Below are 15,085 nucleotides of genomic sequence, written 5' to 3'. Positions count from 1 at the left end.
GCAAACGACGCGAAAATTTTCGAGGTGTAACATTTATTTTCTTATGCTTGGGTGTAATTTTTTTCGATGTCGCCATCTTTGGATTAGTACTTAATTCAACGTTATTTTATCCATTATTTCTATCATTTCCAGTTCAGTCATCTCAAAGAGGTCTGCTTTGCACATGTAAAAAATAATATGATCAATGAATTTCAAGAATGAACCACTTGAAATTAACCATATACTTGATAGTTATTGGATAAAATAACTCTAATTGTTAGGAAACCAAAACTTTTTAGAACATAGTATATGATGTAAAAAAACGCATTGTATGCCATATATGTCTTATTGACTAGTCTCTTCAGAGCTAACTGTATATAGGAAAATGAGGAAAACGACACAAGTGAAGATTGAAATTTATTACATTATGTATTCTGATATGAATCTTCTCTAACACGTAGTTCTGCAACTGACATATATTACATTTGAAAAAGTTATAGCTAAATTCTATAACTTGTGGAGCAGGAAAATAAGGCATTGGTTAAATGTGAGCTTGAATAACTTTCGCCATTCCTTCTTCCCGAATGCCTCTTTTCTCCTTACAATTTCACCAATTTTGTTTACTTACTGAATTTTGGAGACCAAAGAGAACGACCATAGATCGTCCTTCTGTATCTAATTAAAGGAACCTCTAGAAGGTTTTTGTGTAACCTCCCGTGTTGTATGCATATGGGGTTGGTTGTGCTCTTGATAATCCTACTTGTCCTTGCATTCCATCCCTTTGATATTGTTGCCACATTACCTGCTCTTCTACTAGTAGTCTCTGCTTCTTTTCCATTTCTGACATCTGAACATATGATGGTGGAGCTATTACCAGTGATGCTTCAAAAGGATCAGTGCTTGTCCCAGTTGTAGTGTGAGCTCCGCCATCGGCCGATGGAGGTGCAGGCAGGGCTAGAGTTGCCGGCCGACCAGCTGATCCAAGCGCAACACTGCTAGCACTTCCAGTAGCTACAACACCTGAGCTAGCCACCACCTGAGCTACTGCTCCGTGTTGATACATTCCATCTAACATTAATGTGTTGAAGCCTCCAGAAAGGGAAGCCTTCTGGTTCGACAAATGGCTCGTCTGCTGAACCAGTGTTGTTTCCCAATCCCCTGAATCTTTGAATGCTTCCCATGGTAAAGTGGTTGTAGGAGGAGCATCAGTTCCTGGATCACTATCAAAGAGTGCTATAGCCAATTGATCTCCATGTTCTTCTGTAGTTGGTCCATCTTCACCCAAGTTCAATAAGTCACCTACTTCTTGGGTTTTCGCGACCTCTTTCTTTTCTTCTTCGTGTTTCTCTTTCTTTGTTTCTTCAGGAATTCCCTCTGGTGGTGGTAATGCCTTAATTTCATTCATCTCCTGTTCTGGTTCTTGATGTGGTTCTGGCTCTAGTTCTTGAATTTTTTCAACAAGTTCACCTTTTGGTTCATAGCACATTACTTTCTCATTCTTTTCCGATATGGACTTCTCCCGTATAAATTCATCAATGAGGTCAAGTTTCTTCTGTGGAATGTTCTCAATGTCTGGATATTTAGAAGAATGTCCAATTCCAACCGTTTTACACCAATTATAGAATTGTTCAAGCTCGTCGTATTGCTTGTTAATACGGCAGAAAATCTCGTGAACCTTCACATTGTCGGGAATTGATAGTTCATGGAACTTATCAATCAAGATAGTTATTATTTCTATCACTTCATAGTATATCTCAAAACTTTCCTTCACAAGTGGATAGAGAGCCATGAATACAGTTCTATTGGTCCTTGCCAAACCTGCTCTTACAGCACAATAAACATAAATTTGAATCATGTACCAAAAATATCTTTTAGTTAGATGAGGTAGAAAACAACCAAAACAAAGCATGAATTTGTGCTAGCCCTATAATGGGTGTCACATATGGTATGAAATTTTCGAATTCAATTTCAAATTCCCCAAGTCAGTATTGCACACTTGACACTAATGTTTGCTCGTCTAATGTCATTATATGATTCGATGATTTTTAGTTATGTACTATTTCTTTGTTTCAACTCGATAGTAAAACTGAAAGCTGATTAATTTTTTTTGACAAAACGAAAATTAAAGCTACATAATGAAAATAGTAAAATACAATGCAAACCTGCGGGTCTACAAGCTAAGAATCGCTCAAGTAGTTGTATCAGATATTTGATCCTTGAGAAAATGTCCTCATTCTTCATTTCTCTCAAGGGAGTGGGTTTCACCACAACGGCATCAGCACCAACATCATCTAAATCATCATCGTAGGCATAGGCGCTGCGCTTTCCACGACGGCTCTGCATCCTATACTCAAGTTGTTCGTCAAGGTACAAAGAATAGGTACGGACAAGTGCAGAATAGTCCCATGAATTAGATCTTGCATCTCGAAATTCAGACATGTTAAGAAGCCTGGTTCCTTGTCTCGTGGCGAAGAAAATCTCTTGCTCATAAGAGGGATCACCATCGGAGAGCAACCTATGGATCAACATTAGTGACTTGAGCGCCACAACCCAGTTCTTGGTCTTGCCAAGACGTCTTGAAATATTGTCGACGCAGGCACTAATATTGGCTCGAGAATAAGCAGTCAAGCTTAGAATCTCTCGAATGTGCCTCTCCTCAGGCGGGTACTCTTGGTGTCTAGTGGCCTTGACAATGGCAACTTCTAAGTCGGACAAGCAGTTGCTTCCCCCTACCTTGGCCAAGCTTATGCTTGTCTGGTCTTTGACAACCCCAATTGCTTTTCTAAGTTTGCTTGGTGCCATGATTTTTTTTTCAGACTTGTAATACGAATCAAAATACTCTCCTTTTCAGTTGTCCATATGGGTGGCAGTTTTAACCAAAATGAAAAAAACGCTTGCTATTAATTTGTAATGATATTAAACATGCATTCGTGAAGTTTACATCAAAATCTTGAGAGTAAAGAATGTGCGACACATAAAACATACATTTTAGAGGTGGATTCAAATTGGATTCGGTGAGTTTACAATGGGTATAATCTATATATCTTTTGCATTGCGAAAAGCAATGGGTTCACTTGAATAGTTGACCTCACCTTTGATCTGCCTCTGTACATTTATTTCTATCATTATACTTTTCTCACAACTGATATTGTTGAAAATTTAAGAGTAAACGATCACAAAAATGATGGGTCTGTTAGGATAATTCTGTTTAAAAAATGGAAGGATAAATTTAAAGGAACGGAAATCGAGAAGAAGACAAAGAGGATGATGTATGTACAACTCCTTCTTTCCTCTTCTTCTCTTCCAGTTAAACTATCAATTTTCTCCCTTATGTGTTCTTCTTCTTGATTTGTTTGAACGACCATACAAACATCCTCCATTTTAGCACAATAATACGGATAGCTAATGGAATGTTTTTCAAAACAAAGTTGCGGTTTAGATAAGCTTTTTATAATCATTGAATTTTTACGTGGAAAAAGATGAGAGTTCCTTTTATTCTATTTGACTTATTCTTGTGGAGGAATTTATTATTTGTTTTTAGAATTTTTACTCTGTTGAATTAATATTTCAGCAATTTAACAAGCACAAGACGGAGTTAATTATTTAATAACTAGCTTCCTAACACGCGTATTACATGTGAATATTGAGTTAAGTTACACTAGTTTGTAAAGTAATATCAACATTAGTAAAAAAAAGAAAAAAAAAATTAGTAAATAATTATACATGAAAAAAAAAAGTACAATTTTATGTGAATGATCAATGTGGATCATTTTATAGTGACTTGTTTGTCAAGGTTAAAATGATTGAATATGTCTGAACTCACAAAGATGAACAATTAAATTTAATTAGATACACATGTTTTTTTTACTTATATTGGTTTTAGAACTTTACTTTATGAAGCACAAACATGTAATTAATGAAGCGTATTTATGCTAATATTTACTTGTAGACGACTTTCCTAATGTATGTTCCCTTTCATCCATTTAGGTTGCTCTATCAGGACCAAGATTCTTTTTGTCGGCATTGATATCTCTCTTGAAAGTGCAACATAAATTTCGCTGTGTGGAGAAAACATATTATGACAGACACAATTTAATATTAGGGATTGTTTGACTTGTTTGTTGTCATTGCAAAGATAAACATACCAGATAAATACAAATTTGGTAGAAGATCTATTCATTGTAATTTCTACATGTATAACATAGTTGTCAAATTCTTTGTAGATCATCTTTGCATTGTTGCATAAGTCAGTTGAAGCTCCAAATTTCTAAATAACATCATAGGTGCATTTTCATTCAAAACTATCATGTTTAACTAAACATAATTATATCTCCTGTTAATGTTTGGAGGCACACTAGTTTCTCATCATGTTGCACGTGTAACCCAAATCATTTAGTTATAAGTTCTTAAAAATAAAATACATATTTTTAAAACATGATAAAATAAAAATTAAAGAATAATGTGAGCTAATCCTCTTATCTTATAGTGACTATCCATATTTAATCTCAAAATAATCTTACACTAACTTAAGATTTTACATCTTTTTGTTTATATGGTAATGTTTTTATGTCTTGAACTCCAGGTCCTTGTAGAATTTGATTATGCCTTACTCCTAATTCTCCAAGGTTTCCTTTTATGCGTATGGAACAGCTTCTTCCAAATAGTCTCCAGCTCTTGTCCAAAGGACCTGGTTCTCTCAGCAATCATGCATCTATGTTGCCTGCTTCACCAATTCCTTTTAGAGTTCTGTTAAGGACCTGGTTTTTGTACATTTTTTCCACTTTTCCTTAACATAGATTGCCACTTATACAATGTCTATCATCAAAACTCCATAATATCAAGAATTGATATTGAGACTAAGGCAGTTCAATAGAGAGCATTTTGGAGCAACTTTTTTTTTAAAAACAAAACCCACTAAACATGATGTTATTTATTAAAACCAAAAGAGACTTACAGAAAATAAGCAAAGCACAACCAGATAAACTACTGGTTGGCATAATACAGGAAAGAACGAAATAACAGAACTACAAGAGGCTATGTACTGCAGATCCTTAGGCCTTGACATCATAGCATCTCACTCACCTACAGAGCTCTCACTAGGTGATGTGGATCAAGTTAATGTCTTCACCAACATTTATATACTCTAAGGAACCTCCCATTCTCCAATTAAAATCATATTCATTGTTATAGAATCTATTTCCATCATCTGTGGTATCATATGATGATTAATACAGAACTCCAATCTCATCTGGATTGCAGCAGCCTCAGCAACTAGGTTAGTACCATCAGGTATTATGTACCAGATCACCTAATCATTCCTAACACGAAATACCACTGAACTTCGTTCTGGATTCCTTCTAGAGGCACCATTAGAGTTACATAAATATAAACCCTCTAGAGCGAATTTCCATTTCACTGTCCTACAAATAATTCTAGGACTATAACCTTCAAATAGCTGAATGATTTAAGGCAAACACTTTGGGATATTGTTTTGCGACGGAAATCTGACCCTACATGACAAATAAATATTCATGTTGATATCATAAATAACTTTGTTAAGGGGAATTGTTCCACCATGAAAAACTGTATTCCTCCATTTCTAGATCGGCCACAATATTATAGATGGGACTGCAGTAAATATGGGCATAGGTTTTGTGTCACGACCCAACCGGAGGGCCATGACGGGTACCCGGTGCTAACCCACCCAGGTGCCTCTTATCGTACTCTCATATTTTCACATCTAGGTGAGCCACATGGCTTACTCATAATTTATATGCATCAATAGTGCAAATCTCGTTGGGCAACAATACATTTACATCATCATTGTTACACCTCGGAAATTTCTTTAAGAGTAGGAACTTCTATACATCATTCATTAGTCAATCATATAGTAGGCTTGTGACAATAGCATTAAGGAAATATAGAATCATAAGTCATGCATGGAACTAGAGAGTAGAATTTACCCCAAGGTTCATATCGTTTCATACTTACGTCTAGGACATGCCAAAAGAAAGAAGGAATAGGCTTTACATACCTGTTAGCGGCTATTCGTAACTCATTCGTCTTGTCGCTCTTTTAGCCTATTTATATAAGAGTAATGTTATTGTTAGTAACTATATTATCTGGTTTACAAATCCATAGCCTATTTCTTATCGAACCTATATTTCAGCTTATACATATTCTTGTTTAAGATTTTCTATTATCTAAAATTTAGCGAAAATCCGGCAGCAGTTCCCCTATATTTTCACCTATCCAAAATTTTCAATTGCTCTCCTATTACCACAACAATACCAACAACAAGTAAATCCAAAAAACACAACATGCATGTCCATAACATTTTCGTGATACTCTATAACGAGCGACAAGCTCGAATTACAATTTGTATACTCCATGACACCTTTTCGTATGTTTTCTTCTTACCCTTAAAAATATTCTCAATATTATAAGGACATCCTTTACCACAAATCTCGACTTTATATCATATATTTACAACAAGAAAAACAACCCACAACAATTCTAACAACTCAACAACTTCTCTAAATCCATTTCAACCCGCGATTTCGTATAACATCAATTTTTTTTGCATTTTCTTACTTCCAATTTTGTCCAATCCAATTTTAATAACTCCATTACAACACTATTAACACGATTACACCATAAAACAAGAAAATCGTACCTTAATTTTCTCGAAAGAATTTCTACTCTTAATTGCTCTAATTTCGCAATTTCTTCTTCAAGCATAACAATGTTGCCAGAAATATAATTTTGTTGGTGTGAACAAACTTGTTGATGCATAAATTTGCCTTTGAGAAATAAATCACTATCTAACAATCGTGACTTACTGATGTTGCCTCTTCTACGTTTGAGTGTGCTAGTAGCTACCCAAGGTGCGAAATTGTTGTAGCATATAAGTAAAACAATAGGAGAATCCTCTCCTTAAAAGTGAACAAACGTGAAATAGAGTGATGTTGAGTTCTGGCAGTAGAACAGCACCAAGGTAATGTTGTTGTACTTTGGTTTTTTTTTTTTTTTGGTCTAATAAGACTTTTGTTATATCTATAGCAAATGGGGCAATAACCGGATCATGGTATAATTTGTGGGCTTTGCCACTTTAACTGCTCATATTAGATTAACACCATTTATTATGGGTCCCCACAATACAATACATATTATAATATATTCCTATCCAAAATATGACACCAAGAAAAAGAAGTCCTATCCGTGTAATGGCAACAATTACTCCTTGGTCACGTGGACATGCTGTCCACCTACACTTATGCATTATGCTGCCTCATGCAATGTAATATATATTTTCTTATTCATTTGTTGTCTCCAAGGTGATGACTAAGATGGGCATGCAATGTAATATATATTTTCATATTCATTTGCTGCCTCCAAGGTGATGACTAAGATTGGCCTTATTTATATGAATGTCAAATCACTTGCTGCTTTATTAACAAGGTCACGTTGATCATGTCCACCAATCACTTGTCTCATTATTTTAATTAATACCATAATTAATTCCTTACTCTCCCACTTTATCCCAATATTAAATAATCATCCACATAATTAATTTCGTGATCTCAATTCACTTAAATAGTAATTATTTTTAATACACGTCATATACTCATTATTATAATCATGTAGTATAACATAGTCCATAGCATCGTTTGCCACACATAAAATGTTATTTTCAATCATCGTCACACACTTTTTCGTCCTAAATAATTTTGGGACTTCATCCTTGTACACACCGAGCACTTCATTTTCATCCTTGGATATGATCGAATTCTCCGGGCTCGGGTAAATTTGCTCATGCTGGACGATTTAAATATATATATATATTTTTTTTTGTTCAAAAAAAAAATGCGGGATATTATAGCTTGGACCGTATTTTATTCAAATAAATTTTGAACCTCGACGAAATTTAATTTTCTTCAATTTGTTATCTTCTAATATTTACAACCTGTCTGTACCATCACTCTAACCACCTATAAGCTTGGGGAATAACCTCGTTTCCATTGCTAATGTCATTTAACTCGCATGCTTTCCAACGTATGAAAACACGAGATGTAACACCTAACCTCATTCAATTCATTTCAACTCAACAATATTTCTCTCTAGAAACCCCTAGAATACTCTCTACTCTTCAACTACAAGAATTCAAAGGAAATTAGTGATAAACTACATGAAACCCACGAAATCAAGTGTAAGAATCACACTAAAGTTCATCTTTCTCAAGAAAACCAAAAAGAAGTGGAGTATGGTTTTGGTGCTAAAGGAGTAATTCTATTCAAGGCTTGTTCAACCATCATATAAGGTAAGTTTCATGACTAAAACATGTTGTTTAAGGTATTGGAAGGTTAAGATACTTGAATTGTAAAAAGACATAGGAAATGGTCATTTGTGAGTGAATAATGTCATGGTTAGATAGTAGTTGCGTTGGATTATAAATGATAGAGTGTTGTGATTATGAATATGTTATAAATGACATTTAGGCCATGAAATGAGTATTAGATATGAGGAGACGCGATAGTAAGCTCTAACCATAAATGTAGAGAAATTGAAGAAAAATGGTGGATTGTGGTCAGTGTATATAAATAATGATTGTTGATTGCGATATTGTGAATGTTGTTGTGAGCGTGTGGGAGTTGATATAGGATGTGGGAAAAGTAGTATAACCAAAGGAAGTGTCGCCCAATCTTCCCTAGAAAGAGTAGCGCGTTCTTATAGTCGATTAACTAACGTAAATGCAAATTTTCTTTTGAAGGTAGAAACATGATATCGAAGGAGAACAAGCGAACGATAGCTTAGTTAAACGTCAAAGGTATGTGAGGCTAGCCCTTTCCTTCTAATGGCATGAATCTTCTAGCATGATTTTTCTTCCTCTTAATGAGTTCCTATATTCCGAAAAGCTAAACGCCTATATCTATGAATGGTAATATAAGATAAGAGATATGATATGATGATCCTAAAATGGCATGATGTTATTTATTGCTCAAACTCACCTTATATGTTAGTTCCTTCAAGGTGAGGCAGAATGTCAATAATTGCTCCATAATGAAATCGGGGGATTACAACCTTACGTCACCCCGATAAAGTAAAGTTGTTCATAAGCCTTATGCATGTATTATGATAAGTATATTACGATAAGCATATTATGATGAGCATGTATGATGATGATGTAACACCGCGCCTAGTTGGCCGAGCAGTCACCGCTAAGGCGGGCAGCTATACGATACACTATGGCCAAATGGCATGGGCAGACACCAATAGTGGGAGGCATGAGATGATACCCCGGACGCGGAAGGCCTGGACGCATGCTAATGTTATGATTATCACACCGATTCGATATGGATGGGAAGCTTATACATTATTACACAGTACTTATATGGGCGGGCAGCTTATATATTTATGCACACATACCCTGATGATGACTATGAGTAAGCCAGCATGCATTATTTCTTTTACACTTGATAGTCAGATATAGTTATTCCATATTGATACTTCTTGTATATCATTTCCTTATTTCCTTGTTTATGCCTCTCATACTCAGTACAATATTCGTACTAACGTCCGCTTTCTTTGGACGCTGTGAGGAGAACTCGATCCAGACCAGCAGTAGCTGTTAGCTGATTGAAAGCACTCCTTTGTTCGGAGGTGCTTATGATTATCCTTTAGTGTATATTCATGTATATGTATTTTTGGGCATGACGAGGTCTTGTCCCGTTCTTATGTGTAGCACTCCAGGAGAGGCTCGTAGATGTGCAGTGTGGGTTAGATGTTTTCACGATTTATTTCTATGTATGTATATATTATTTTGATAGCCGAGAGGCTTATGCATATAAAAGTATTTTTATGTTCTTGAATTAAAGAAGACTTTTCCTACGATTTGAATATAAATTGATAAAAGTGCAGTAAATGAGTAAGGTGAGTAGTAGGACGACTGGTGCTCGGTGGTTAGCCCCGGGTACCCATCGCAGCCCCTAGCTTGCTATACTTGCGGCCAAGTTGGGCACATGATGAGAGATTGCCCATCGATGAGTGGTAGAGTTGGGGTTCAGCCCATAGGTTCAGCAGCTGGTTCTTCCTCAACACGCCCGGCAGGATAAATTCCCCATACGTCACCCAACTGAGGTAGAGGTAGAGGGGCAGCATCTACTTCTGGTGCCACTCAGCCCCGTGTATATGCTTTAGCCAGACGGCAGGATCTTGAGTCCTCCCCAGATGTGGTTATAGGTACATTGTCTATATTTTCCCGTCATGTGTATGCATTGATAGATCCGAGTTCTACCTTCTCTTATATTACTCCATATGTTGCTGGTTGTATTGGGGTGAAACCTGAGCCAATCAAACCTTTCGAGGTATCTACTCCGGTTCATGATCCCGTGATAGCAAGACAAGTGTATAAAAATTGTGTAGTTGTGATATGTGATCGCCAGACCACAGCTCATTTGATTGAGTTGGAGATGTTAGATTTCGATGTAATTTTGGGTATGTATTGGTTAGCCTCGTGCTATGCTAATGTTGATTGCCGATTGAAAGTGGTTCGATTTCAATTTCCGGGAGAGCCCGTGCTTGAATGGAAGGGTAATGCAGCATCTCCAAAGGGTAGGTTTATTTCCTACCTTAAGGCAAGGAAGATGATAGCCAAGGGTTATATTTATCATTTAGTTCGGGTTCATGACACCGAGTCAAAGCCACCAACTTTCCAATCAGTTCCGGTAGTGAATGAATTTCCGAATGTATTCCCAGATGAACTTCCAGGTCTTCCTCCAGAAAGAGAGATTGACTTCGCCATTGATGTGTTGCCGGACACCAAGCCTATTTCTATTCCTCCTTATCGAATGGCTCCGGCAGAATTAAAAGAGATAAAGGAGCAGTTGAAAGACTTGCTTGAAAAGGGGTTTATTAGACCCAGTTCATCACCGTGGGGAGCACTAGTCTTGTTTGTAAGGAAGAAAGACGGATCTCTACGAATGTGTATCGACTATAGGCAGTTGAACAAGGTGACGATAAAGAACAGATATCCTCTTCCGAGGATTGATGATTTATTTGATCAGCTACAGGGTGGCAAATGGTTTTCAAAAATAGATTTGAGATCGGGTTATCATCAAGTGAGAGTTAGAGTAGCGGATATTCCCAAGACGGCCTTCAGAACGAGATATGGTCACTGTGAATTCTGAGTGATGTCGTTTGGGTTGCCTAATGCTCCGGCCGTGTTTGTGAATTTGATGAACAACGTATTCAGGCCTCTTTTGGATTTATTTGTGATAGTATTTATTGATGATATTCTCGTGTATTCTCGCACGGAATCAGAACATACAGATCACTTGCGAATTGTTCTTGGCATTCTTCGAGCCCGAGAATTGTATGCAAAATTTTCAAAGTGCGAGTTCTGGCTAAATTCTGTGACATTTTTGGGCCATGTTATCTCAGATGATGGCATTCGAGTCGACACTCAGAAAATTAAAGCTGTGAAGACTTGGCCGAGACCTACGACGCCTACAGAAGTTTGTAGCTTTCTGGGGTTGGCAGGTTATTATAGAATATTCGTAGAGGGCTTTTCATCTATTTCAGCCCCACTGACGAATCTAACCCAGAAGTAAGCCAAATTTCAGTGGAATGATGCTTGTGAGCGCAGCTTCCAAGAGTTGAAAGACAGGTTGACCTCAGCTCCGATCTTAACACTTCAAGAAGGGTCAGATGGCTACGTGGTATATTGTGATGCTTCCGGTGTCGAATTAGGATGTGTATTGATGCAGCATGGAAAGGTTATTGCATATGCTTCGAGACAATTACGGAAACATGAAAAGAATTATCCAACTCATGATCTCGAATTTGTTGCGATTATTCACGCCTTAAAAATATGGAGGCATTATTTTTATGGTGTCCATGTTGATATTTATACAGATCACAAAAGTCTTCAGTACATTTTCAAGTAAAAGGAGTTGAACCTGCGACAGAGGCGGTGGTTAGAATTGTTAAAAGATTATGATGTGAACATTTTGTACCACCCCGGAAAAGCGAATGTAGTAGCCGATGCGCTTAGCCACCGATCAATGGGCAGTTTATGTGAAGTCCCTCCGAAAAATAAATAAATGGTTCATGAGCTCCGCCAACTAGCAAATCTTGGAGTGCGCGTAATCGATTCGGGTAATGTGGGGATTAGTATCAATGATCCCACAATTTCATCCTTGGATATGGAAGTGAAAGAACGGTAGTATGAAGATCCTAAATTGTGTCATTACAAAGACACATATCATGGAAAAGAAAAGACTTCATTTGAAGTTCCTATGGATGGAATTCTTAGCTACCGAGGCAGGCTATGTGTGCCGAATGTAGCAGAATTGCGTCGACGAATTCTAGAAGAAGCACATTTTTCCCGGTATTCTATTCACCCTGGTGCAACTAAAATGTATTGTGATCTCAAGATGAAGTATTGGTGGGAGAGCATGAAGAGAAACATAGCTTAATTTGTAGCACAGTGCCCTAATTGCCAACAAGTAAAAGTGGAACATCAGAAGTGTTACACCTCGGAAAAATTTTCCATTGGTACGTAAGTGAACGAACTAGTGATAAGTATGAGTGCATGATGTCCATGAGCAAGAAACGACGTTTGATGACCTTAGGCAAGATTTCGAAGGTATCCGATGTGAGATGAGAAAGTTGGCTAAATTAAGGTGAGATATAAGGTAAGCAATGCATGTGCATGGACGTGGGTGATTAAAATGAGAAGTCTAAGAAATATGGGAAGTTGCAGAATTGCAACTGCCCAGTGGTCGTAAAGTACTAGGACGGACCGTAAATTGGTATACGTTCCGTAAACTAGCAGGTCGTAAACTACCATGCAAGGCTTCAACTTTCTGCCAGCCGAGAAATGGTAAAATACGACCTGGAGGACGGACCGTAAAGTGATTTACGGCCCGTAAACCATGGTCGTAAATCACCATGCAAGCAGCCAAAGCTTCTGGTTCTGGAAATGGTTAAAGACGATCGCGAGGGACGGTCCGTAAACTGCAATACGGGCCGTAAACCATGATGGACGACCACTGTTCACCTCAGCACAAATTTTGCAAGTCATTAAATAAAGGGACCAACACTTGTTTTATTTCATTACAACATTACCCCACTTCTCTCTAAAACCTCTCTGTACATTTATTATACAAGTTTTCAAGGATATTTGAGGATCAACAACATAAAACAAGGTGAATCAAGAGTAAGAACATCATCAAACATCATCTAGGTCAAGAAATCCAAATGGAGAAAAACTAGGGTTTGCTCAAAGTGGAGTATTATTAACCAAAGCTTGTTCCTACAACTTCTAAGGTAAGATTCATGATTTTTACATGATGTTTAAGGTATTGACGAGTTGAAATACATGGATTGTAGAAAATATGGTCAAGTAGGTCATGAATGATGAATAGTGACATTTTGAGGAATAGTTTGAATTGAATCATGAATGTTGTTGTGTTGTGATGTGAATGTATTATAAATGGCACTAAGATCATGAACTAGAAACTTTAGACGAATGGACGAAGTTGGATGTTATGACCATGAATATGGGTGAATTAGAGGCAAATTAAGGAATCTAGATAATGTGGATAATGTGAATGACTAATGTCCATTGTTATGATATTAATGAAGGTATAGACGCTAGCATTGGGAGAAAGCGTGCAAATGTAGAATTGTCCGACGAAAAGGTATGTAAGGCTAACCCTTGTTTCATAAAGCATGGTTCCTTGGCCAAACTCTTAAATCCTCAATATGAGTATGTTGTATTCAAACGATTGACACTCCGAGCTCATAAGCTCACGATCCTCGATATGTGCTACGATTGTACTACGCACCCCATATGACGAGTAAGCATAAGATATAGATGTAGTGAAAATGATGATGATAGTGATGACGATGGTAATAATAATGATGCTAAAGGTGCCTACGGGCTATTATACTTACATGTGCCTATGAAGGGCTATAATGACACCCCGAGCTTATAACGCCGGGTAGGATATATGTATATGAATATGTATAAAGTATGTATAAGATTACGAAACGCGTGCACACCTCTGCAGATGGTACGGATAACCCTGAAGCCTTGGTAGGGCCAGGTATGAGCAACCTTGAGCCTTGGTTGGCCAAGTATGTATGAAACACCGATCCTATGAGGTCGGGTATGCTATGTAAATGCTATGTATATGAAATGACTATGTATATAATATGAATATGAATGTGATAAGACTATGTATAAGAATACGAATAAGGACATGTATACGAATATGAGCATAAGTATGGTACGAGTACTATTATGGAATACGGATGATGACGTAGGTGTACAAATACGTATGAAAAATGGAAAGTCCTACGAAAGGCAGGTAAGTGCTATGACGATGATATTATTGTCTCCCCCCTCCTATGCTATTTCATATGTTGTTCATGATGCTTATTTATTGATGTTTCTCATGCTTTACATACTCAGTACATTCTTCATACTGACGTCCTTTTGTTTGTGGACGCTGCGTCATGCCCGCAGGTGCACAGGGAGACAGACTTGATCCATAGCTGCCTATTCGAAGATTACATAGAGAGCTCCATTTCCTTCAGAGCCATATCTTTTGGGTACTCATTCTTTTGTGTATATAATTATGGGCATAGCGGGGTCCTGTCCCGCTAATGTGATATGTTATACTCTTAGAGGCTCGTAGACATGTGTGTGTGTGGGTAGATTTGTTTGGCCTTGTCGGCCTATGTTTTGTATATCATTTTATCGGCCACGTTGGCCCATGTACATTGATGTGGCATCGATGCTTATGATGATATAAATGTGTTGTTGTCCAAATGGGACTAGTTGACGAATAAATGGAAATGCATGTATAATTATGTGGCTCACCTAGATATAAGCATAAGAGTAAGCTAAGAGAGTGCCCGGGTGGGCTAGCACCGGGTGCTCGTCGCGGCTCCGAGTCGGGTCGTGACAAAACTGGTATCAGAGCAGTTCAGTCCTAGGGTGTGTCTACGAGCCGTGTCTAGTAGAGTCTTGGTTATGGGTGTGTTGCGCGCCACACTTATAAACAAGAAGTTGCGGGCATTTTAAGAATAAATGACC

At 37.5% G+C, this 15,085-nt stretch overlaps 1 protein-coding gene across 1 annotated transcript; it reads right to left on the bottom strand.

The window, feature by feature from the left end:
* Positions 1 to 304: 304 nt before the first annotated feature.
* LOC132644000 (putative clathrin assembly protein At1g03050) lies at positions 305 to 3,380 on the bottom strand. Its single transcript, XM_060360535.1, has 2 exons — positions 2,142 to 3,380; positions 305 to 1,797 (listed from the first exon to the last, which is right to left on the bottom strand). The coding sequence occupies exons 1-2, from the start codon at positions 2,779 to 2,781 to the stop codon at positions 671 to 673; spliced, it is 1,767 nt and encodes a 588-aa protein (XP_060216518.1). The 5' UTR covers positions 2,782 to 3,380; the 3' UTR covers positions 305 to 670.
* Positions 3,381 to 15,085: the final 11,705 nt, after the last annotated feature.

This window comes from Lycium barbarum, chromosome 6 (assembly GCF_019175385.1).
Source record: "Lycium barbarum isolate Lr01 chromosome 6, ASM1917538v2, whole genome shotgun sequence".
Taxonomy (NCBI): domain Eukaryota; kingdom Viridiplantae; phylum Streptophyta; class Magnoliopsida; order Solanales; family Solanaceae; genus Lycium; species Lycium barbarum.
Note: the sequence above shows the minus strand (reverse complement) of the source record. Positions and strands in the feature narration are given on the sequence as shown.